Source organism: Nerophis lumbriciformis, linkage group LG18, assembly GCF_033978685.3.
Source record: "Nerophis lumbriciformis linkage group LG18, RoL_Nlum_v2.1, whole genome shotgun sequence".
In the NCBI taxonomy this organism is placed as follows: domain Eukaryota; kingdom Metazoa; phylum Chordata; class Actinopteri; order Syngnathiformes; family Syngnathidae; genus Nerophis; species Nerophis lumbriciformis.
In genome coordinates, this window is record NC_084565.2 from 23,202,724 (window position 1) to 23,225,965 (window position 23,242).

The 23,242-nt window shown below is 37.4% G+C and overlaps 1 protein-coding gene across 1 annotated transcript; it reads left to right on the top strand.

Annotated features, from left to right (window-relative positions):
- Window positions 1-557: 557 nt before the first annotated feature.
- Window positions 558-22,810, top strand: LOC133617707 (signal-transducing adaptor protein 1-like). The gene is made up of 13 exons (XM_061977870.1): window positions 558-720; window positions 9,414-9,485; window positions 9,570-9,689; window positions 9,811-9,867; window positions 11,612-11,754; window positions 13,417-13,548; window positions 15,175-15,244; window positions 16,728-16,830; window positions 16,906-16,995; window positions 19,216-19,269; window positions 19,355-19,387; window positions 19,514-19,660; window positions 22,440-22,810. The coding sequence occupies exons 1-13, from the start codon at window positions 634-636 to the stop codon at window positions 22,493-22,495; spliced, it is 1,164 nt and encodes a 387-aa protein (XP_061833854.1). The 5' UTR covers window positions 558-633; the 3' UTR covers window positions 22,496-22,810.
- The last annotated feature ends 432 nt before the right edge of the window (window positions 22,811-23,242 follow it).

Sequence of the window (23,242 nt, forward strand, 5' to 3'; positions counted from 1 at the left end):
TGGGGTATGGTAAGTTACTCATGTATTAATTTAAAAAATGAAGGTGTGGAGTTTCACCAATTTCAAAGGCAGGTAGTTAATTAAAATGAAGGGGGGACATTACGCAATAAACTTAATTGTAAAACTAGATAATCATTGATAATTGCTAACAAGATGATTTTTTTTTAAACAAATGGGCAGCATCACTGTCAGTTTGTCACTGTTTAAGTATGTGTTGGTGTCAAATGTGTGTTAAAAAGGGAACCTATGTAAATATAACACAAGTATCATTAGCCTATCGAAACATCTGTTGTTGTTTGCTGTTCTTTTTTTAGGCTGCGTGCAAGTTGCAGTCAAACTATGCTGGCTCTGGCCCAGGAACCCTGAAAACCGGTACATCTAACTTCACCTGTTTTTCAACCCTTAGTTTCCAGCCAGGTAATTTCCAGGGTTGTGCAAGAGCTTATGGGAAGTCTTGCTTGTAAAAAAAAACCAAGGTTTCTGCCGACCAATCACTGACTGGGACCAAACTATATCTCAACTTCACCTCAGTCTTTCGCCTTTAGTCGATTCAAGGTGAACATGCTCCTGCATTGACAGAACTGAAAAAGAGGTTTTGTCTTTGTCGATCTTACATGAAAGAGAGGCTTCGTAATGAACAAGCGACCGGTGCGGACCATGAGCCAAATGCCATATTGTTACTACGAGGGATATCTGGAGAAGAGGTCCTTTAAAGACAAGGTAGGGGTTTTACAATATAATTGAAAACAAATGTTCATTATAATATACACTACTATTATAAACATCTGGTGTTCAATGTTTTCTGGAGCTTTTATGGCATGGCTGACTGAATTAAAAGTCTTCTTGGGCTGCACGTAGGTTGCCAACCCCTGCTGTTAAAGAGTAACACAAACTTGCATGCTCGGAAACTTTTTTATATTCTTAATTAAGTACCTGAAGGTAAAAATGCAGCATGAACACTGAGAAAGCAATAGTTTTTGGTCGTTAAATATTAGTCAGTGTTAAGGTGTGCTATTTCTCCAGGAAATGACCCCACGATTAATATGCTTTCTTGTGAACGTGTCAGTCCACACTGTCGTTCATAATAATCCCACGCACACTTGTAAAAAATATAGTGTATGTTAGTTGTAATTCTAAATACATGCATGCATACAAGAAGTGATTGACTTGTTGTATGCAACTACATTATGTACTATGCAATTGATTGAGACTTTTATTAGTAGGTTGCACAGTGAAGTACATATTCCGTACAATTGACCACTAAAATGGTAACACCCCAATACGTTTTTCAACTTGTTTAAGTCGGGGTCCACTTAAATTGATTCATGATACAGATATATACTATCATCATAATACAGTCATCACACAAGAGTATAAATCGCACCTGCCGAAAATGCATAATAAAGAAGGAAAAAAGCATATATAAGTCGCACTGGAGTATAAGTCGCATTTTTGGGGGAAATTTATTTGATGAAACCCAACACCAAGAATAGACATTTGAAAGAAAATTTAAAATAAATAAAGAATAGTGAACAACAGGCTGAATAAGTGTACGTTATATGAGGCATAAATAACCAACTGAGAACGTGCCTGGTATGTTAACGTAACATATTATGGTAAGAGTCATTCAAATAACTATAACATATAGAACATGCTATACGTTTACCAAACAATCTGTCACTCCTAATCGCTAAATCCCATGAAATCTTATACGTCTAGTCTCTTACGTGAATGAGCTGAATAATATTATTTGATATTTTACGGTAATGTGTTAATAATTTCACACATAAGTCGCTCCTGAGTATAAGTCGCACCCCTGGCCAAACTATGAAAAAAACTGCGACTTACAGTCCGAAAAATACGGTACATTGAATTATTTACATTATTTACAATCCGGGGTGTGGGATGTGGAGTGGGGGGTTAGGTTTGGTTGTTATCATCACTTCAGTCATCAACAATTGAGAACAGAGAAATGGACATTGAAACAGTGTAGGTCTGACTTGGTAGGATATGTACAGCAAGTAGTGGACATACAGAGAGAGAGAGAGAGATCAGAAAGCATAAGAAAAAGTATCTACATTTGATTATTTACATTTGATTATTAACAATCCGGGGAGGGTGTCACACATCCTAACTGATACTGCCAAAACAATGCATTTGCTGTACTTATGTTTTACTCTATATAGGAGTCCTATAATGCAAAACCAACTTTTATTACCTGTTGCTATCTGCTGTTGTGTATTTGGGATCCTAATAAGTATAAGGGATGGCACAGATATTTATAAAACAAACCAGCCTTTTTCCAAACATGCTCCTAACGAGCCCTTTGGAATTTGAGACTTCAGTGGTGTATTTTGTCCTATTTTACGTAAGCGGATACATCTATATATATATATATATATATATATATATATGTATGTGTGGGAAAAAAATCACAAGACTATTTCATCTCTACTATTTCATATATATATATATATATATGGTGGAGGTGTACCCAAAGAGCCTTGCGAGAGTTCGCTATTTTTATTTAGTTGTAGTCAATAAGTTCCTTATTTTTTCTCTATCATCTTGTTGTGGGGCAGACTGGCTCTTGCATCAATCAATCAATCAATCAATCAAAGTTTATTTGTATAGCCCTTAATCACAAGTGTCTCAAAGGGCTGCACGAGCCACAACAACATCATCGGCTAAGATCCCACACCAGCGCAAGAAAAAAACTCAACCCAACGGGTTGCAAAGCACATGCATGCTAAAATGTTGCAATTTCTAATAAAAAGTATCTTATAATTCTAATTTATATCTGTCAGTAGATTCGATATGGAGGCGCTAAAAACAACAACGCAGTCGAAGGGGCTTTGGCCTGAAGGAGGGTTTTGAAACGTAAATAAGGCCGCCCACAAAACGGCGCATTCCGGTCAGAAAGCAGCTTAAAACATCACCTATGCAAGATTTTGCTCAATGGTCCACCATTACATGTTATGTAACTTATTTTTTGGACTATAAGTCGCAGTTTTTTTCATAGTTTGGCCGGGGGTGTGACTTATATTCAGGAGCGACTTATGTGTGAAATTATTAACACATTACCGTAAAATATCAAATAATATTATTTAGCTCATTCACGTAAGAGACTAGACGTATAAGATTTCATGGGATTTAGCGATTAGGAGTGACAGATTGTTTGGTAAACGTATAGCATGTTCTATATGTTATAGTTATTTGAATGACTCTTACCATAATATGTTACGTTAACATACCAGGCACGTTCTCAGTTGGTTATTTATGCCTCATATAACGTACACTTATTCAGCCTGTTGTTCACTATTCTTCATTTTAAATTGCCTTTCAAATGTCTATTCTTGGTGTTGGGTTTTATCAAATAAATTTCCCCCAAAAATGCGACTTATACTCCAGTGCGACTTATATATGTTTTTTTCCTTCTTTATTATGCATTTTCGGCAGGTGCGACTTATACTCCGGAGCGACTTATACTCCGAAAAATATGGTAGGTGATAAGGAAGTCTTTATTTAAATGTGGAAGCAAATCACAATATGACCACATTAAAGAATGGCGCAGTTTAGCCTCAAAAGTTAAGTTACGTGCTAAAATTTGAAGTTCCAGGAAAATCTTTCTAGAAAATGACGCCCCGAGGATCAAACAAAACTTGCAGGTCAAACCATCGCCATGTGCAATGTTAGCAAACCCAGTGGACAGTTCAGTTGAAGGTTGTAATTGCAACATAGGAAAGTGTCAGAATGTGTCGATAATTGTTTACACACTACAAACTATTTTATTTCACCACGCAAATAGAAACATTTAACTTGACCCCGCAAATGTAGTTGAAAGCATAATGGCTAATTCAAAGCAAGGATGTTTTCCAAGAACCTTGCCAACGTGTTTTCCCTACTTTGCAACTAATAATGTTTAGTTTAACAAGACAGTGAGTACAGCCTGCCAACACAACATACTTCTTATAGTATCTAGTAAACATCACTCTGACATTGTTGCTCTGCAACTGCAACAACTTCCTGCTCATTTACGTCCCTACTGGTTTTACTTTACTTGATATTTTATTCGGTAAACTTACTTTCACGCTTGTATGACAGTTAAGAATATTAAAATGTGGCCCAAAACATACTGTTAATAAAGTTCATCAGCATCGAACAAAAATATTCACATAACATAAATATAAAGGTCCTACGGTAATGTTTGCTCATTAAATATTCTACATGTGTCTATAGCTCTGTGGTTCTTAACCTGGGTTCGATCGAACCCTAGGAGTTTCGGTGAGTCGGCCTCAGGGGTTCGGCGGAGGTCAAGACACACCCGAATCATCGTGTAAATAAAATCTTCTCCCTATCGGCGTATTACGGATACGGCAACAGCAGAAGTCAGACTGATTTGCAGGTGTGTAATTTGTTGTGAGTTTATGCATTGTGTTGGTTTTGTTCTTTGAACAAGGTGATGTTCATGCACGGTTCATTTTGTGCACCAGTGAAAAAACATGGTAACACTTTAGTATGGGGAACATATTCACCATTAATTAGTTGCTTATTAACATGGAAATTAGTAACATATTGGCTCTTAACTAGTCATTATTAAGTACTTATTAATGCCTTATTCGGCATGGCCTTATTATAACTAGAGATGTCCGATAATATCGGCCTGCTGATATTATCGGCCGATAAATGCGTTAAAATGTAATATCAGAAATTATCGGTATCGTTTTTTTAATTATTGGTATCGTTTTTTTTTGTTTTTTTTTAATTAAATCAACATAAAAAACACAAGATACACTTACAATTAGTGCACCAACCCAAAAAAACTCCCTCCCCCATTTACACTCATTCACACAAAAGGGTTGTTTCTTTCTGTTATTAATATTCTGGTTCCTACATTATATATCAATATATATCAATACAGTCTGCAAGGGATACAGTCCGTAAGCACACATGATTGTGCGTGCTGCTGGTCCACTAATAGTACTAACCTTTAACAGTTAATTTTACTAATTTTCATTAATTACTAGTTTCTATGTAACTGTTTTTATATTGTTTTACTTTCTTGTTTTATTCAAGAAAATGTTTTTAATTTATTTATCTTATTTTATTTTATTTTATTTTTTTTAAATTTACCTTATCTTCACCATACCTGGTTGTCCAAATTAGGCATAATAATGTGTTAATTCCACGACTGTATATATCGGTTGATATCGATATCCGTAATTAAAGCGTTGGACAATATCGGAATATCGTATATCGGCAAAAAGACATTATTATCGGACATTCCTAATTAAAACCCTAACCCTCTAACCAAAAAACTCTAAATTAAGTCTTTGTTACTTAGAATATGTTCCCCATACTAAAGTGTTACCAAAAACATATAACTTTGTCTTGAATTTGAAAAAAAACCAAACATTTTATTTTGAACTAAAGAAGTCTGTCTATCTGTGTTGGCCCTGCGATGAGGTGGCGACTTGTCCAGGGTGTACCCTGCCTTCCGCCCGATTGTAGCTGAGATAGGCTCCAGCGTCCCCCGCGATAAGCGGTAGAAAATGGATGGATGGATGGGATGGAAGGGTTTGGTGAATGCGCATATGAAACTGGTGGGGTTCACTACCTCCAACAAGGTTAAGAACCACTGCTATAGCTCCATATATAGCACCAAAGCATACATATGCCTCTTACTGTACATAAAATAAACCTGGGAACTGTAACTACGATTTTTTTTTTTTACAAGTCAGAGACGTACGTCAGAGCTACAGCTACGGTTTCTTGGAACGCCGACATCTTTAAAACTTGTCCGACTGTCTTGTTAACGAGCCATAAGACGGAAACAGTTCTGCGTGTCTGCATGCGATCTGCGGAATGATGATTTACAACGTGTTTTTTCCTGGCAGTCCCCACTCCAGCTGGAGGCCACAAAATATTCTGGAAAGTTGCCACAACCGCAACAATTTAAGACAATTACACATAATGATGCCAAAATGCATTTATTTCAATGGGAGCGAATGTTTTAGTAGCTAAACCGTGTGCAGCACCTTAAGGCGTTACATTTACAAACTTGACCACATTTTCTCATGATAAGGCGTGTCCAAACTTTTATATATGTACTTAGACTTAGACAAACTTTATTGATCCACAAGGGAAATTGTTGTATATATAATAGTTTTCCTATAAAGCAGGGGTTCTGTTGGCGTTGTAGGTTTGGAAGGTGAAGTACAGACAATGAGTCTGTTTAATTAGACAACACAGGTAGTGCAAAACAAATGTAGTGCAGCACGGGAGTGCACAGAAGAAACTATTGTCAAGTTACAAAGAGAATGATCCAAGGAGCAGAAGGTGAAACTAAAAAGTAGAGATGTCCGATAATGGCTTTTTTGCCGATATCGTCCAACTCTTAATTACCGATTCCGATATCAACCGATACCGATATATACAGTCGTGGAATTAACATATTATTATGCCTAATTTTGTTGTGATGCCCCGCTGGATGCATTAAACAATGTAACAAAGTTTTCCAAAATAAATCAACTCAAGTTATGGAAAAAAAATGCCAACCTGGCACTGCCATATTTATTATTGAAGTCACAAAGTGCTTTTTTTTTTTTAACATGCCTCAAAACAGCAGCTTGGAATTTGGGACATGCTCTCCCTGAAAGTGCATGAGGAGGTTGAGGTGGGTGGGGTTGGGGGGCGCGGGGTTGAGGTGTGTGTGTGGGGGGGGGGGGGGTATATTGTAGTGTCCCGGAAGAGTTAGTGCTGTAAAGGGTTATGGGTATTTGTTCTGTTGTGTTTATGTTGTGTTACGGTGCAGATGTTCTCCCAAAATGTGTTTGTCATTCTTGTTTGGTGTGGGTTCACAGTGTGGCACATATTTGTAACAGTGTTAAAGTTGTTTATACGGCCACCCTCAGTGTGACCTGTATGGATGTTGACCAAGTATGCCTTATATTCACTTGTGTGTGTGAAAAGCCGTAGATAACATGTGATTGGGCCGGCACGCAAAGGCAGTGCCTTTAAGGTTTTTGGCGCTCTGTACTTCTACCTACGTCCGTGTACACAGCGGCGTTTTAAAAAGTCATAAATTTAACTTTTTGAAACCGATACCGATAATTTCCAATATCACATTTTAAAGCATTTATCGGCCGATAATATCGGCAGTCCGATATTATCGGACATCTCTACTAAAAAGGCTAGATTAGAGGTTCCCAAACGAGTACCACCTCAGAAAAACACTTGGCTCTCCAAGTACCACCATAATGACCAAGATTAAAATACAGTAGCGTAGTAGGCCTAAGTATTCCTTGAGAACGTGGCAGGGGTTTTATCTAACAAGTATATTTAATATTTTTGGCCACTGTAACATTACACGCATATACATTGTACCATGAATTGATTAACGTGGACCCCGACTTAAACAAGTTGAAAAACTTATTCGGGTGTTACCATTTAGTGGTCAATTGTACGGAATATGTACTGAACTGTGTAAACTCGTTCTGTGAATCTTTGGGTGTCCCACGATTCGATTCAATATCGATTCTTGGGGTCACGATTTGATTCAAAATCGATTTTTTTTTTCCAATTCAACACGATTCTCGATTCAAAAACAATTTTTCCCGATTCAAAAGGATTCTCTATTCATTCAATACATAGGATTTCAGCAGGATCCACCCCAGTCTGCTGACATGCAAGCAGAGTAGTAGATTTTTGTAAAAAGCTTTTATAATTGTAAAGGACAATGTTTTATCAACTGATTGCAATAATGTAAATTTGATTTAACTATTAAATGAACCAAAAATATGACTTATTCTATCTTTGTGAAAATATTGGACACAGTGTGTTGTCAAGCTTATGAGATGCGATGCAAGTGTAAGCCACTGTCACACTATTGTTCCTTTTTTTTAATTTTTATAAATGTCTAATGACAATGTCAATAAGGGATTTTTAATCACTGCTATGTTGAAATTGTAACTAATATTGATACTAGGGATGTCCGATAATGGCTTTTTGCCGATATCCGATATTGTCCAACTCTTTAATTACCGATACGTATATCAACCGATACCGATATCAACCGATATATACAGTCGTGGAATTAACAGATTATCATGCCTAATTTGGACAACCAGGTATGGTGAAGATAAAGTACTTTTAAAAAAATTAATAAAATAAAATAAGATAAATAAATTAAAAACATTTTCTTGAATAAAAAAAGAAAGTAAAACAATATAAAAACAGTTACATAGAAACTAGTAATTAATGAAAATGAGTCAAATTAACTGTTAAAGGTTAGTGCTATTAGTGGACCAGCAGCACGCACAATCATGTGTGCATACGAACTGTATCCCTTGCAGACTGTATTGATATATATTGATGTATATAGCAGGTACCAGAATAATAATAACAGAAAGAAACAACCCTTTTGTGTGAATGAGTGGAGGGAGGTTTTTTGGGTTGGTGCACTAATTGTCTTGTGTTTTTTATGTTGATTTAATAAAAAAAAAAATAAAAAAAAAGAACCGATACCGATAATAAAAAACCGATACCGATCATTTCCGATATTACATTTTAACGCATATATCGGCACATCTCTAATTGATACTGTTGATAATATTCATTTTTCTTTCACTACTTTTAGTTTGTTCTGTGTCGTGTTTGTGTCTCCTCTCAATTGCTCTGTTTATTGCAGTTCTGAGTGTTGCTGGGTCGGGTTTGGTTTTGGAATTGGATTGCATTGTTATGGTATTGCTGTTTATTGTTTTGTTGGATTGATTAATTAAAAAAAAAAATAATAAAAAAACAACTATTTTTTAAAAATGAGAATCGATTCTGAATCGCACGACGAGAGAATCGCGATTCGAATTCGAATCGATTTTTTCCCACACCCCTAGTGTAAACTGTATTGTTTCATATAATGTATTCTCTTCCTTTGCAATCCACTAATAAAAGTTTCAATCAATCAATCCAGTACATATTTACAGACTTCTTTGGCGTACCACTGGATGAAGCCCGCGTACCCGTCGTGGTACACGTACCATGGTTTGAAAATCCCTGGGCTAGATTGACTAAGGGGAAAGCAGGAAACCATGCGGAACGTGAAAGTGCAGCAAAACAAAGAATCCGACGGGAAGTGGTACCAAAATAAAAGCACCAGGATAGGAAATGGCACTTAACACAGGAAAATAGCGAACAAGGTCAAAACTGTCAAATGGGATCATGAAGGATTAGTCAATTCCACGCACTATGCAAACGTAAACACTTTTGTAATCAACGTTTCCAACCCTTTTTTATACAAAAATATAAATCAAATAGAAATGGGTTGCTATGTTATTTATGATTAAAGTGATGTTTTTTTAACTGTACATCTGTCTTTGTCCATTTAATAAAATGATACCCTTCCCGTGTGTGTGTAGAAATCTCGCAAGCTGTGGACGTGCCTGTGCGGCAGCACACTTTTCTTCTTCAACGACAAGAGGGACACTGAAGTAAGTCGAAAGGGTTGGCATTTTGAAACGTCGGATGGAAGATTGTGCGGATGTTATTCAACTTGACACTCTATGTTGGAACAGTACCTTGAAAGGCTGGATCTCAGTGGACTGACTGAAATCACGGATGACACCTCGGCGGATTGTAACCTGGATGCAGCGAGGCTGAATCTCCAAATCAAAGACGTCCACATCGGATTTTCTGTAAGGGAAACATTAGGACAAACTAGTGTACATTTTATAAAGACATCCTTAGTTTTATAATCATCAAGCGAATGGCATTGTGCTTGTTTTTTTTTTTACAAATTTTGCTCAAATTTGACAGGCTCCGAATGCAGAGGCTCGTGAGCTTTGGAAAGGCTTCATTCAGTCCGTGTCTGAGGTTTGTTTTCCTCCTTCACTTACCCCCCTAAGCATTCGTGTGCAGTGGAAACTCCAAACCCCTAGGACTCACCGAAACCTCTAGGGTTCGATCGAACCCAGGTTAAGAACCACTCTGCTAAAGGTTTTAAGTGTTGTACGGGCATACAAATGTTTTAAATGAGATTTTCCTCTAAGGCAGGCCTGGGCAATTATTTTGACTCGGGGGACACATTTAGAGAGAAAAAATGTGTCTGGGGGCCGGTATATCTATTTTAGGGACACTAATACAAAACCTCACAATAATGTCTGATTGAATGCTAACCTGACACCTGACATGTTAGCTACTTCTCTTTGTTTATAATGTTTATAATGTCTATTTTCTATTTCCTGCTGGATCTACTCTCTATTTTATGCTGCTGCTGTCACATATACTGTATATACTGTAATATTGTACATGGTCATTGGTATATATGTTATAGACATAATATATCTGTATATATATATTATTATGTGCACATATTATGTATATATTCGTATATATGTTAGATTTTTTATCGCTATATTAGTCTATTTATACCTGCATTGTCCTTTCCATCCTTACACTTTCCATCATTGTAACTGAGCTACTGTGTTGAACAATTTCCCTTGTGGATCATTAGTTTGTCTAAGTCTAAGTCTAAAAACGTTATGACAGGCCGCCTTAAAAAACAAAATGGAATTTAACATTTTTCTACGAACGATAAAACACTGAATATTGACAAAATATGAACGTCGCACCCCCTTTCGATCGACATATTTTACAATCAAGTGAAACGCAACAAAAATGCAACAAACAGTGAAATATGAACGCGAAGGGTGCAAAATAAACCCACCTACCATCTGATATATCTGATACATCACTAAGCTTTAGAACTTTGTTGTAAAAATCTCCTTCCTGCCCACACTGCTTGGTGCCTCGTCTGAGCTGCTGTGACGTAGATTACCATAGTAACTAATTTGATTAACATAGTAACTGGTATATCATGCAAAAGCACAGATTACAACCATTGAAATACTTTGTATAGTTGAAGACTTACGGTCATTAGAAAACATCACTGCACATCATAATGGCAGCTACACTTTCCATCTTAAAGATCTAAAAAAAATATTTGGGAATGTCCGGCGGGCAAGATTGAAAAGCTTAACGGGCCGCATGTGGCCCCCGGACCTTAATTTGCCCAGGTCTGCTTTAAGGTTATATTCCTCCTCTTTTGTTGAGAAGAATTGTTGTACATTCTTGGGTAGCAAGTTATAGTTTGCTTTGTACATAATTTTAGCTGTTTGCAAATGCACCAAATTGTTGAATTTCAATAATTATGATTCAATAAATAAAGGGTTTGTATGTTCTCTATATCCAACATTATGTGTTATTATAATTGATCTTTTTTGTAACACAGTTAGTGAATGAAGCACACATTTGTAGTTGTTTCCCCATATTTCTGCACAATAATTCAGATATGGTAACACTAGTGAGCAGGAAAGAATATGAAGTGATTTTTGGTCTCGAAAATGTTTTGCTTTATTCATTATTGACGTGTTTCTTGCTCCTTTATGTTGTATATTTTTTACATGAGATTTCCAATTCATTTTATCATCTATTGTTACACCCAAAAAATGTATTTTCTGTATAAATTAATCTTTAAAAAAATTAAAAAAAATAAAAAGTTGTGAAATATTACCTCACCGCTCCCGTATTTAACATGAAGTTGTTTGTGTCCGTGCAGCTGTCGGTGTCTTCCTCCCTCAACCTGCTGCCGGGACAAATACTCATGCTGGAAGAGGTCGTGAAAAAGGAGAAAGAGAGACAAAAAAACATGCCGCAACGTTCTCCCACCCCGAATGCTGACCCCAATGTGGACATGCCAGAGTGAGTTAGTTCACTTCTGTTTGTGTAAAACAGTGTTTTTCACCTAATTGGGTTAAAAATAATTTTTGCAAACCAGTAATTATAATCCGCAAATAAAGTGCCGTTGTTGAGTGTCGGTGCTGTCTAGAGCTCGGCAGAGTAACCGTGTAATACTCTTCCATATCAGTAGGTGGCAGAAGGTAGCTAATTGCTTTGTAGATGTCGGGAACATGGCAGGCAGGGTGCAGGTAATAAAGGTGTCTAACGCTTAAACCAAAAATAAACAAAAGGCGAGTGCCGCTAAGAAAAAGCATTGAAGCTTAGGGAAGGCTATGCAAAACAAAACTAAAACTGAACTTGCTACAAAGTAAACAAAAACAGAATGCTGGACGACAGCAAAGACTTACAGCGTGTGGAGCAAAGACGGCGTCCACAAAGTACACCCGCACATGACATGACAATCAACAATGTCCCCGCAAAGAAGGATAGCGTCCGCACAACTTAAATAGTCTTGATTGCCAAAACAAAGCAGGTGCGAGGAATAGCGCTCAAGGACGACATGAAACTGCTACGGGGAAACACCAACAAAACAAGAAAAGTCACCGCAATAGGAGTGCAAGACAAGAACTAAAACACGGCACACAGGAAAACCTCAAAAACCTCAAAACAAGTCACGGCGTGATGTGACAGGTGGTGACAGTACACCTACTTTGAGACAAGAGCTATAGTGATGCATGCTTGGTTATGGTTTGAATTCTGTCATGACGTGGACTATGGGATGGTTTGTTTTCCCGGAATGCAAAGGAATTGGAGCGGACGTGGCGTGAAGGTAAATACATCTTTATTTTAACACTAACTACAAAAGGGGCGCTCAGGGCGGAGATAAACTTGGCTAAGAAAACAATAAACTAGCACAAAGGCGAAACTATGAACATAAAACAAACAACACTTACTGTGGCATGAGCGGAGCATGAAACTATGAACAGGCAAGAATGACGAGGGTAGTTGACGTAACTTAGGTATCAGAGTTAATGTCGCCAGGCTGACTTCCTGGCAACTATCGGCTTAAATAGTCGTGAACATGATTAGCAACAGGTGCGTGAGTGCAAACGTGAAACAGGTGGAACGAATGGGTTGCTATGGTGACCAAACAGGAACTAAAAAGAGTCCAAAACCCAAACAGGACATAACTTAAACAAAACATGATCACAGACATGACAAATTCATATCCAACAATTGCGAAAACGACTTTTTATTGTCAATATCGGCTGTCGAGTTTCATTTTTCAACGATTTCTGCTGGTGGTGTGCCTCCGGATTTTTTCAATAAATAAAACATGCCTCGGCTCGGAAAAGGTTGAAAAACACTGGTGTAAAACACTCTCCAACAGTCCAAAATCCATGTTATTGTGTTTTATTAAATTTAGTTGCTATAAGGTAGAATACCCAATCATTAATTGTCTTGTTTATCCCTTCATTATAATGTTAAAAGGTCAGGGCGGTTTGCTATTATGTTAGCTTACAAGCTAGCATACGACACTGTTAGCTTTTTCATCTGGTTGGGCTACTTTCAAAATGTTTTGGAGGCCATAGCCAACACCCAGAAAGTATGTACCAAGGACGATTAAAACATTTCCAAAATGTATCGAGGTGTGGTAAAAGTAATTAATGGTCTGGCCCACAGCTGCTTCCACCCGGTGTCCCGCACGGAGGCGGAGCTTCTTCTGGAGCGAGACGCCAGCAGAGGAAACCTGCTGCTCAGGCCCAGCAGTCACGGCAGCGCCTTCGCTATTAGCACCCGAGAAGAATTAAATGGGTAAGTCAATGTCATCATGTTGTGAACACAATTTAAACATGAAAGGTAAACATTCCAAACTACTCCATGCATTGCATATTATTATATATATACAAAATATATATTATGTTAACACATTTAAACAGGAACAATAATACACAAAACAGTGTTTATGGATGGCTTAGATACAGCTGCTTGGCCATGGAAACCCATTCCAATAAGCTCTCTGCGTACTGTACGTGGGTTAATTGGAAGGTCACAGGAAGTTTGGCGCTCTGTAGTAAGAAGGAAGCTCAAGTAGGGTTTCAATTTATTATATTATTGAAATATTATTGAAAATCAATAACCGGTGCAAAGGACGTCGAGTGGATATAGCATAATATTGTGAGAATCCAGTCCATAGTGGATCTAACATAATAGTGAGAGTCCAGTCCATAGTGGATCTAACATAATAGTGAGAGTCCAGTCCATAGTGGATCTAACATAATAGTGTGAGAGTCTAGTCCATAGTGGATCTAACATAATAGTGTGAGAGTCCAGTCCATAGTGGATCTATCATAATAGTGAGAGTCCAGTCCATAGTGGATCTACCATAATAGTGAGAGAGTCCAGTCCATAGTGGATCTAACATAATAGTGAGAGTCCAGTCCATAGTAGATCTAACATAATAGTGAGAGTCCAGTCCATAGTGGATCTAACATAAGAGTGTGAGAGTCCAGTCCATAGTGGATCTAACATAATAGTGTGAGAGTCTAGTCCATAGTGGATCTAACATAATAGTGTGAGAGTCCAGTCCATAGTGGATCTATCATAATAGTGAGAGTCCAGTCCATAGTGGATCTAACATAATAGTGAGAGAGTCCAGTCCATAGTGGATCTAACATAATAGTGAGAGTCCAGTCCATAGTGGATCTAACATAATAGTGAGAGTCCAGTCCATAGCGGATCTAACATAAGAGTGTGAGAGTCCAGTCCATAGTGCATCTAACATAATAGTGAGAGTCCAGTCCATAGTGGATCTAACATAATAGTGAGAGTCCAGTCCATAGTGGATCTAACATAATAGTGGGAGTCCAGTCCATAGTGGATCTAACATAATAGTGAGAGTCCAGTCCATAGTGGATCTAACATAATAGTGGGAGTCCAGTCCATAGTGGATCTAACATAATAGTGAGAGTCCAGTCCATAGTGGATCTAACATAATAGTGGGAGTCCAGTCCATAGTGGATCTAACATAATAGTGAGAGTCCAGTCCATAGTGGATCTAACATAATAGTGGGAGTCCAGTCCATAGTGGGGCCTTATGATTAGATGCTTTGGCATAGTTCAACACGAGTATCCAACACTGTAACAGCATTAATGAGTCAGAAAAGACCAAATTCATCATCGGTCTCCTTTAAATTTTAAACGGAACATGAATAACATGATTGTCTGAGAGCACTAGTACACAATTTATAGTCAAGGTCTCAGATTTAGCCCAATAAGAACCAAAATAATGACAATATACACATAAATAATTGTCATACAATTCCGTGTATAAAGAATACATACCCATTTTTTATATGAAAGCTGCACATCCAGTATAAAATGTTCATTAGGTGTCACCACGTTCACTGGTCCTCATGTGTTGTCTTTCTCCATTTTCAGGCCTATCTACAAACATTATCACGTGAGCCGGAATCCTGACGACAGCTTCACCATCAATTTGGACAGGCCTGTAAGTTTGCTCCTGTTGTGTTTGTGAAAATGTGAAACCTTAAGTCTAAATGTTGGGTGTTGGACATCAGAGAAAAATGATCAATGATATTCTTGTGATGATGCCACTCATGAAATTCCCTGCATTAGGGATGTCCAATAATGGCTTTTTGCCGATATCCCGTATTGTCCAACTCTTTAATTACCGATACCGATATCAACCGATACGGATATCAACCGATACTGATATATACAGTCGTGGAATTAACACATTATTATGCCTAATTTAGACAACCAGGTATGGTGAAGATAAGGTCCTTTTTAAAAATATTAATAAAATAAAATAAGATAGATAAATTAAAAACATTTTCTTGAATAAAAAAAAGTTAAAAAAAAATAAAAACAGTTACATAGAAACTAGTAATTAATGAACATTTGTAAAAAAAAAAAAAAAAACAAAGATGTTAGCGTTATGCTAAAAACATGCTAAACGCAAAGGAAAAGCTAAAATACTGCTTCCCGTTCAATTTGTCATCACACAGATAACCACAAATTTTTCCATTTTGGATAAACATGAAATGGATTTTTGTGTTTGTCTGGAAAAATAAAAATCCATAAAAGGGTAAACAGCACAAAATACAATTTAATGGCAATATTTAAATGAAAATCAACCTGTTTTTGTTTGTTTTAAAATCTGCCATATATAATAAAAATCGTTAACAGCCCTAATTGAATTTTTTGATTTGCGTTTCAGAATTGGAAATAGAATGAACGGAAGGGTTTACTTAACCGCTGAGTAGTAAGATTTAAAAAAAACAAAAAAAAACATAAAATCCGTAAGCCAGTCTGGTCCGTGTACCTTCTGTTCATTCTATTTCCAATTCTAAATTGCTTAAAAGTTATTTGATTACACTTTTTTAAAACGACAACAGCACTCCTGGAAAACAAAGATGTTAGCGTTATGCTAAAAACAAGCTAAACGCAAAGGAAAAGATAAAATACTGCTTCCGGTTCAATTTGTCATCACACAAATTTTGCATTTTGGATAAACAGGAAATGGATTTTTGTGTTTATCTGGAAAAAAAAAATCCATAAAAGGAAAACAGCAATCTAAAATCTGCCATATATAATAAAAATCGAAAAACGGCCCTAATTTTATTTTTTGATTTGCGTTTCAGAATTGGAAATAGAATGAACGGAAGGGTTTACTTAACCTTAAGATTTAAAAAAAACAAAAACAAAAAAACATAAAATCAGTAAGCTTTTTCGTAATCCTTTTCGGACATGTTCAGTTGTGCAGTGTCTTCAATCTAGCAGCATGTTTAAAAAAAAAAAAAAAATCACAGCTCGAGCTGTACCGTAACATACTCTTTTGCTTCATGTTAATAAATATTGTGCCCTGCTTGTGCAAAAAAATAATAAATAAATAGCTATGTTGCATATTGAATAAGATTTGCCATCAAGGTTATCTCTGCTTCAAGCTGAACGAAGTCGTGTCTGTTCAGGTCACCTGTGCGTCGCTACCCGACATCGTCCGGTACTTCATGGACACCACGGACGGCGCTCTGAACTCTCTATCGCGGGAAGAAACCTACGAGCAGAAAATATGTAAGTGCATGCGTCACGTGCGCATCTCTTGGCTTTAACTCCGATCATGACCTTTCCTATGCGTTTCTTTCGCAGCTTTTGTTGGCTTCGATAATGAAAATGGAGAGAGGACAGTGCGGGACGCTGCTGTGGACGTCACCATGCCCAATTTGTCAACCAAACCAGGTACGGCGCCAAGACTGTAGGAACATAACAAGCAGAAAAATGTTGACGGTATGCCAAACGTGTTGTATAACAGTGGCTTTAGTTCTTTTATTGACACCGCTGAATTTATATGCACACTCACACCCTTTCTTTCAGCCCTTAATGATTCTCGGTTTTGCTTTAATTCCATCGCAAAAGTGCTTGCTGGTGTGCGGTTTTCTTTAATGTATTTTGACTCACCACCGACGGGAGGGGTGTCCAACTCGTTTTCATTGAGGGCCACATTTCACCGAGGGCCGGCTATTACAGTAAATTTATATGAATTTTAATTAGAGATGTCCGATAATGGCTTTTTTGCCGATATTCCGATATTGTCCAACTCTTAATTACCGATTCCGATATCAACCGATGCCAATATATACAATCGTGGAATTAACACATTATTATGCCTAATTTTGTTGTGATGCCCCGCTGGATGCATTAAACAATGTAACAAGGTATTCCAAAATAAATCAACTCAAGTTATGGAAAAAAAAAATGCCAACATGGCACTGCCATATTTATTATTGAAGTCACAAAGTGCATTATTTTTTTTTAACATGCCTCAAAACAGCAGCTTGGAATTTGGGATATGAGGAGGTTGCGGTGGGGCTTAAGCTTGACATGTGACCTAAGGTGTACCTTAGGCTGGCTACAGGTAAAAGGCCACACCAAACTTTATAGTGCACTACTACAATTAGACAGCAATAAATACAACATATTTAAAAAAATATGTTGATATAGTGATGGAGAGTAAGTGTTTTAAAGTTGCAAAGAAACTCCATATTGTGTATCTCTTAGCACAGGGGTGTCAAACGTACGGCCCGAACAGGTTTTATCCGGCCCGCGGGATGAGTTAAGTATAAAAATGAGCCGAAATTTTTGGATGAAAGAAACTGCTGTTCTGAATGAGGCCACTAGATGTCGCAATAGCAATTCTTTGTATCTTTGTCGATCATGCTACATATGTTAAAAAAATAAAAATAAACCACATGATGTTAGTGCACCAGTCGAGGAAAATGAGCAAACTACATAAATAACATACTGTAGGTTAATTTTGATATACCGTATTTTTCGGATTATAAGTCGCAGTTTTTTCATAGTTTGGGTGCGATTTATACTCTGGAGCGACTTATGAGTGAAATTACGCCCAGGTAGTTGCCAAGGAGATGAATATAAATTACTTTACGTCATATAACGTACACTTATTCAGCCTGTTCTTCACTATTCTTTTTTTCATTTTAAATTGCCTTTCAAATGTCTATTCTTGGTGTTGGATTTTATCAAATAAATTTCCCCAAAAAATGCGACTTATACTCTAGTGCGACTTACTGTATTTATGTTGTTATTTTAGTTTGGCCGGGCTCCAGTGCGACTTATATATGTTTTTTCCTTCTTTATTATGCATTTTCGGCAGGTGCGACTTATACTCCGGTGCGACTTATACTCCGAAAAATACAGTATATATGTTTTTGTCCTTCTTTATTATGCATTTTCGGCAGGTGCGACTTATACTCCGGTGCGACTTATACTCCGAAAAATACGGTATATATGTTTTTGTCCTTCTTTATTATGCATTTTCGGCAGGTGCGACTTATACTCCGGTGCGACTTATACTCCGAAAAATACGGTATATATGTTTTTGTCCTTCTTTATTATGCATTTTCGGCCGGTGCGACTTATACTCCGGAGTGACTTATACTCCGAAAAATACGGTAATGTTTTTTATCTTGATAGATTGAAAATGAACACCAATGAGTTGACTGATGAACATTATCACATAATTTAGTCAGAAAAACGACAAATAAAGACGGAATACTATTAACCGCAACATGTAAGTGTAAAAAACAAAACAAAAACATTATGATTTGTACATTTTCAGAATGTGCTTGTTCTATTTCTAAACAAAGAAAACGGTCTGAGGTCGTCTTTATTTTTAAGTTATCGTGCCGTGATTTTACCAGTCCGGCCCACTCGGGAGTAGATTTTTTTCCCCATATAAAATGAATTTGACACCCCTGTCTTAACACTTCCGTTACCAGCCAGATGTCCAAATACTTTTAATTGCGCACAAAAAAAAACATTACAAATCTGTTGCACGAGAGATGATGGGTTGTGGTTGCGTTGGCGTGAATGTCTTCCCAAAGCTACAATTCCATGATTATGAATAGAGGATAACAACATAATGTTGTGTTTTTGCAGCAATGACAAAAGCGTCGAGTCAAGAAGAAGAAAATACCTATGTCAACGACAGTGGTGAGTACCAGTCATTCCATTGTTGCCAAACAGGCCCGACTCCATTTTTTGCCCTCTTATTTACTGATGTCATATTTTCCAACAGAGCAGCGCATTTTAACTGACAAAAGGTCGCCAGGTGAGACTCTTTCATACGTTTAATTTTTTACATGGCACGGACATTCATGTTGTGTTAGTGTTTGCAAAAAAAATAAATGTTTTTTGAACCTTTTCTAATGGGATGCCCTTTTTTTGTTTTCGACAGAGCCGGAAATAAAAGCTCAGGTGAAGTCAAAGAAAGCTCCGATTCCCGCACGCCGCAAAAACCCGCCCTCCTCCCAAAACTCGGTCACCGGGTCGACGCACAGCAAAGAGACGAAGATGAGGAGCCACACGGATCCTCTCGGCCAGAGTACGTCTGCACTGCGACAAACATTCACTTTCATAATCCGCCGTTGGTTGTACTGCGATGTTTTTAGGGAAATTATAGCACTTTTTGATTGCATCTTTAGAATTAGGCACCAGTGTTGTAATTAGAGGTATCAGATATTCCGATATTGTCCAACTCTTAAATACCGATTCCGATATCAACCGATACCGATATATACAGTCGTGGAATTAACACATTATTGTGCTTAATTTTGCTGTGATGCCCCGCTGGATGCATTAAACAATGTAACAAGGTTTTCCAAAATAAATCAACTCAAGTTATGGAAAAAAAATGCCAACATGGCACTGCCATATTTATTATTGAAATCACAAAGTGCATTATTTTTTTTTAACATGCCTCAAAACAGCAGCTTGGAATTTGGGACATGAGGAGGTTGCGGTGGGCAGGGGGGAGTGGTAGCGGGGGGTGTATATTGTAGCGTCCCGGAAGAGTTAGTGCTGCAAGGGGTTCTGGGTATTTGTTCTGTTGTGTTTATGTTGTGTTACGATGCGGATGTTCTCCCGAAATGTGTTTGTCATTCTTGTTTGGTGTGGGTTCACAGTGTGGCGCATATTTGTAACAGTGTTAAAGTTGTTTATACGGCCACCCTCAGTGCGACCTGTATGGCTGTTGACCAAGTATGACTTGCATTCACTTGTGTGTGTGTGAAAAGCCGTAGATATTATGTGATTGGGCCGGCACGTAAAGGCAATGCCTTTAAGGTTTATTGGCGCTCTGTACTTCTCCCTACATCCGTCTACACAGCGGGCGTTTTAAAAAGTCATACATTTTATTTTTTGAAACCGATACCGATAATTTTGAAACCAATACCGATAATTTCCAATATTACACTTTAAAGCATTTATCGGCCGATAATAACAGCGGTACGATATTATCGAACATCCTTTCTCCCGTCCAAAAGCAGAACCTAGTAACTCACTTCTAGCTGATTTTGATAAAACAAACGAAAACCAATCTATTTTATATTAAAGTCCCATCCATTCACAGAGATTTGATTTCTGCTTTGTTGATGTTAATTGGTATCCGCAATTCCAGCCTGCAATTTTCGTTCAGAATGTTCAGCATATCACCTAGTAACTCCAAAATTATTATCAGCTCAGTTTTGACCAAAATTGAGTTACTGGGTTTTGCCTTTGGACGGGAGCTTAGTTGTAACGATACCAATATTTTGGTACCGGTACTAAAATTATTTCGGTACTTTTCTAAATAAAGGGGACCACAAAAAAATAGCATTATTGGCTTTATTTTAACAAAAAATCTTAGGATGCATTAAACATATGTTTATTATTGCAATTTAGTCCTTAAATAAAATAGTGAGCATACTAGATGACTTGTCTTTTATTAGTAAGTAAGCAAACAAAGGCTCCTAATTTAGCTGCTGACATATGCAGTAACATATTGTGTCGTTTATCATTCTATTATTTTGTCAACATTATTAAGGACAAGTGGTAGAAAATGAATGATTAATCTACTTGTTCATTAACTGTTAATATCTGGTTATTTTCCGTTTCAACATGTTCTATCTACACTTCTGTTAAAATGTAATAATCACTTATTCTTCTCTTGTTTAATACTTTACATTAGTTTTGGATGATACCACAAATTTGGGTATCAATCCGATACCAAGTCGTTACAGGATCATACATTGGTCATATTCAAAGTCCTCATGTGTCCAGGTACATATTTGCTGAGTTTATAAACATAATATACATTTAAAAAAAACGAAAGATGTTGTGATGCCAAAAATTATCGACGTAATCATAGTAGTATCGACTAGATACGTGCCTGTACTTGATATCATTACAGTGGATGTCAGGTGTAGATCCACCAATGGCGTTTGTTTACATTTTGACGCCGGTGAGCTACGGTGTGTAGTGAAGCATGTTTAGCTATTCCTCGTCCTGCAGGGATGATACTTGTAAGAAACTTACTTTATTTGTCGCCATGGAGACGAGGATTAGTGATTTAGAAGTAGCTACAACACTGCCGAATGCTAATGGACGTTAGCGAGCTAGCCATGTCTTAAAGCACCTCTTCCTGAGGGCGTTTCAGTGTTATAACTTCACCTTTATCATTAGTTTTTAAGCCAAAATGCGCCCGTTCTCCCTTTCCTGTCTACACAATGTGTCTGCTTGTAAGTACTCCGTGATTGTGCGCTGCCGAACATGCTCGTCTGCTCGTAAAACCAGCAATGACACGACGTGACTTCGACGCGGGCGCGGGACCGGTACGTTTCAGAGGCGGTATAGTACTGAAAATCATTCATTAGTATCGCGGTACTATACTAATACCGATATACCGTACAACCCTATTAGGTACCCTTAAAATTGACTTGTTTCTTTCGCCTTATTATTCTTAGGCGTTTTTGAGGGCTTTCCCAAACTCAAAAACACACCAAAATTGACCCATTCATTCTATTCAACATTTCCATGACCCCTTCTGAAAATGGACTCAGTAGTAACCCCTGGAATGAAACCAGTGTCACTTAGCAACACGGACTATGGTAGGCGCGCCTATTGAAAAGTCAAAATAATTTATGCTTAAGACAAACATTAAGTCTGCCATCTGGGTGTGAAGCAGTGTGCCAATTTCTAGGAGTCCTTTAAAGACACACCTCTCCAAAAGATTTTGTGACAACATTTTAACCACAGGAAAATAAATGAATAGTAGCTGTTTGAATCAATGTTCTGTATTAAATATAACATTTGAGAACTGACTTTCAATGTCCTCCTTTCTACAGCCATATCAGAGCTCAAGCAGAAGTTTGAGGACAAGAGGACGAGGTTTGCCGACTAACCTGAGAAGAGTCGGCCTCTGCAACAAAATCACTGTGAATCCCCCCCCGACAACACGTGTTGCCATGACGACCCCAACTTAGGACCATTTGCAATACTTTACACGGGTACCACTGTTTATAGTCTACATATGTGCAATGTGTAAAAAAAAAAAAAAAAAAAAAGTATTTTCAAGGTTGTTGTTTTATTGTTCATAATGGACAATGGCGGCCAGATAAATGTAAATAGAGCAAACGTGTAAATTCAATGTACAGTGTATAGTTTTCTACAGGATATAAAGAGAATAAAAGTCAGAAATGTAATGAAGTGTGCTGGCCTGTTTTTCGTCTTTGACCAAAATGAAACGTTTCTGGAGGGATTTTGTTCTTTCTTTTTGTTTGTTTTAATTAAAAAGCTTTTAGATGCACAGTACAGGACACACCTTTTCTTTATTTTCATGACTATTTACATTGTAGATTGTCACTGAAGGCATCAAAACTATGAATGAACACATGTGGAGTTATGTACTTAACAAAAAAAAAAAGGTGAAATAACTGAAAACATGTTTTATATTCTAGTTTCTTCAAAATAGCCACCCTTTGCTCGGATTACTGCTTTGCGCGCACTTTTGGCATTCTCTCGATGAGCTTCAAGCACACTTTTGACATGGAAACCATTTCAGGTGACTACCTATTGAAGCTCATCCAGAGAATGCCAAGAGTGTGCGAAAAACTAATCAGTGCAAAGAGTGGCTATTTTGAAGAAACTA

Bases quoted from the DNA above. Each gene is read 5' to 3' on its own strand.
- LOC133617707 (XM_061977870.1), top strand. From the start codon at position 634: ATGAACAAGCGACCGGTGCGGACCATGAGCCAAATGCCATATTGTTAC. The intron at 15,245-16,727 runs GTAAGTTTGCTC...GTGTCTGTTCAG, and splicing joins CCATCAATTTGGACAGGCCT to GTCACCTGTGCGTCGCTACC. The intron at 19,270-19,354 runs GTGAGTACCAGT...ATTTTCCAACAG, and splicing joins TACCTATGTCAACGACAGTG to AGCAGCGCATTTTAACTGAC.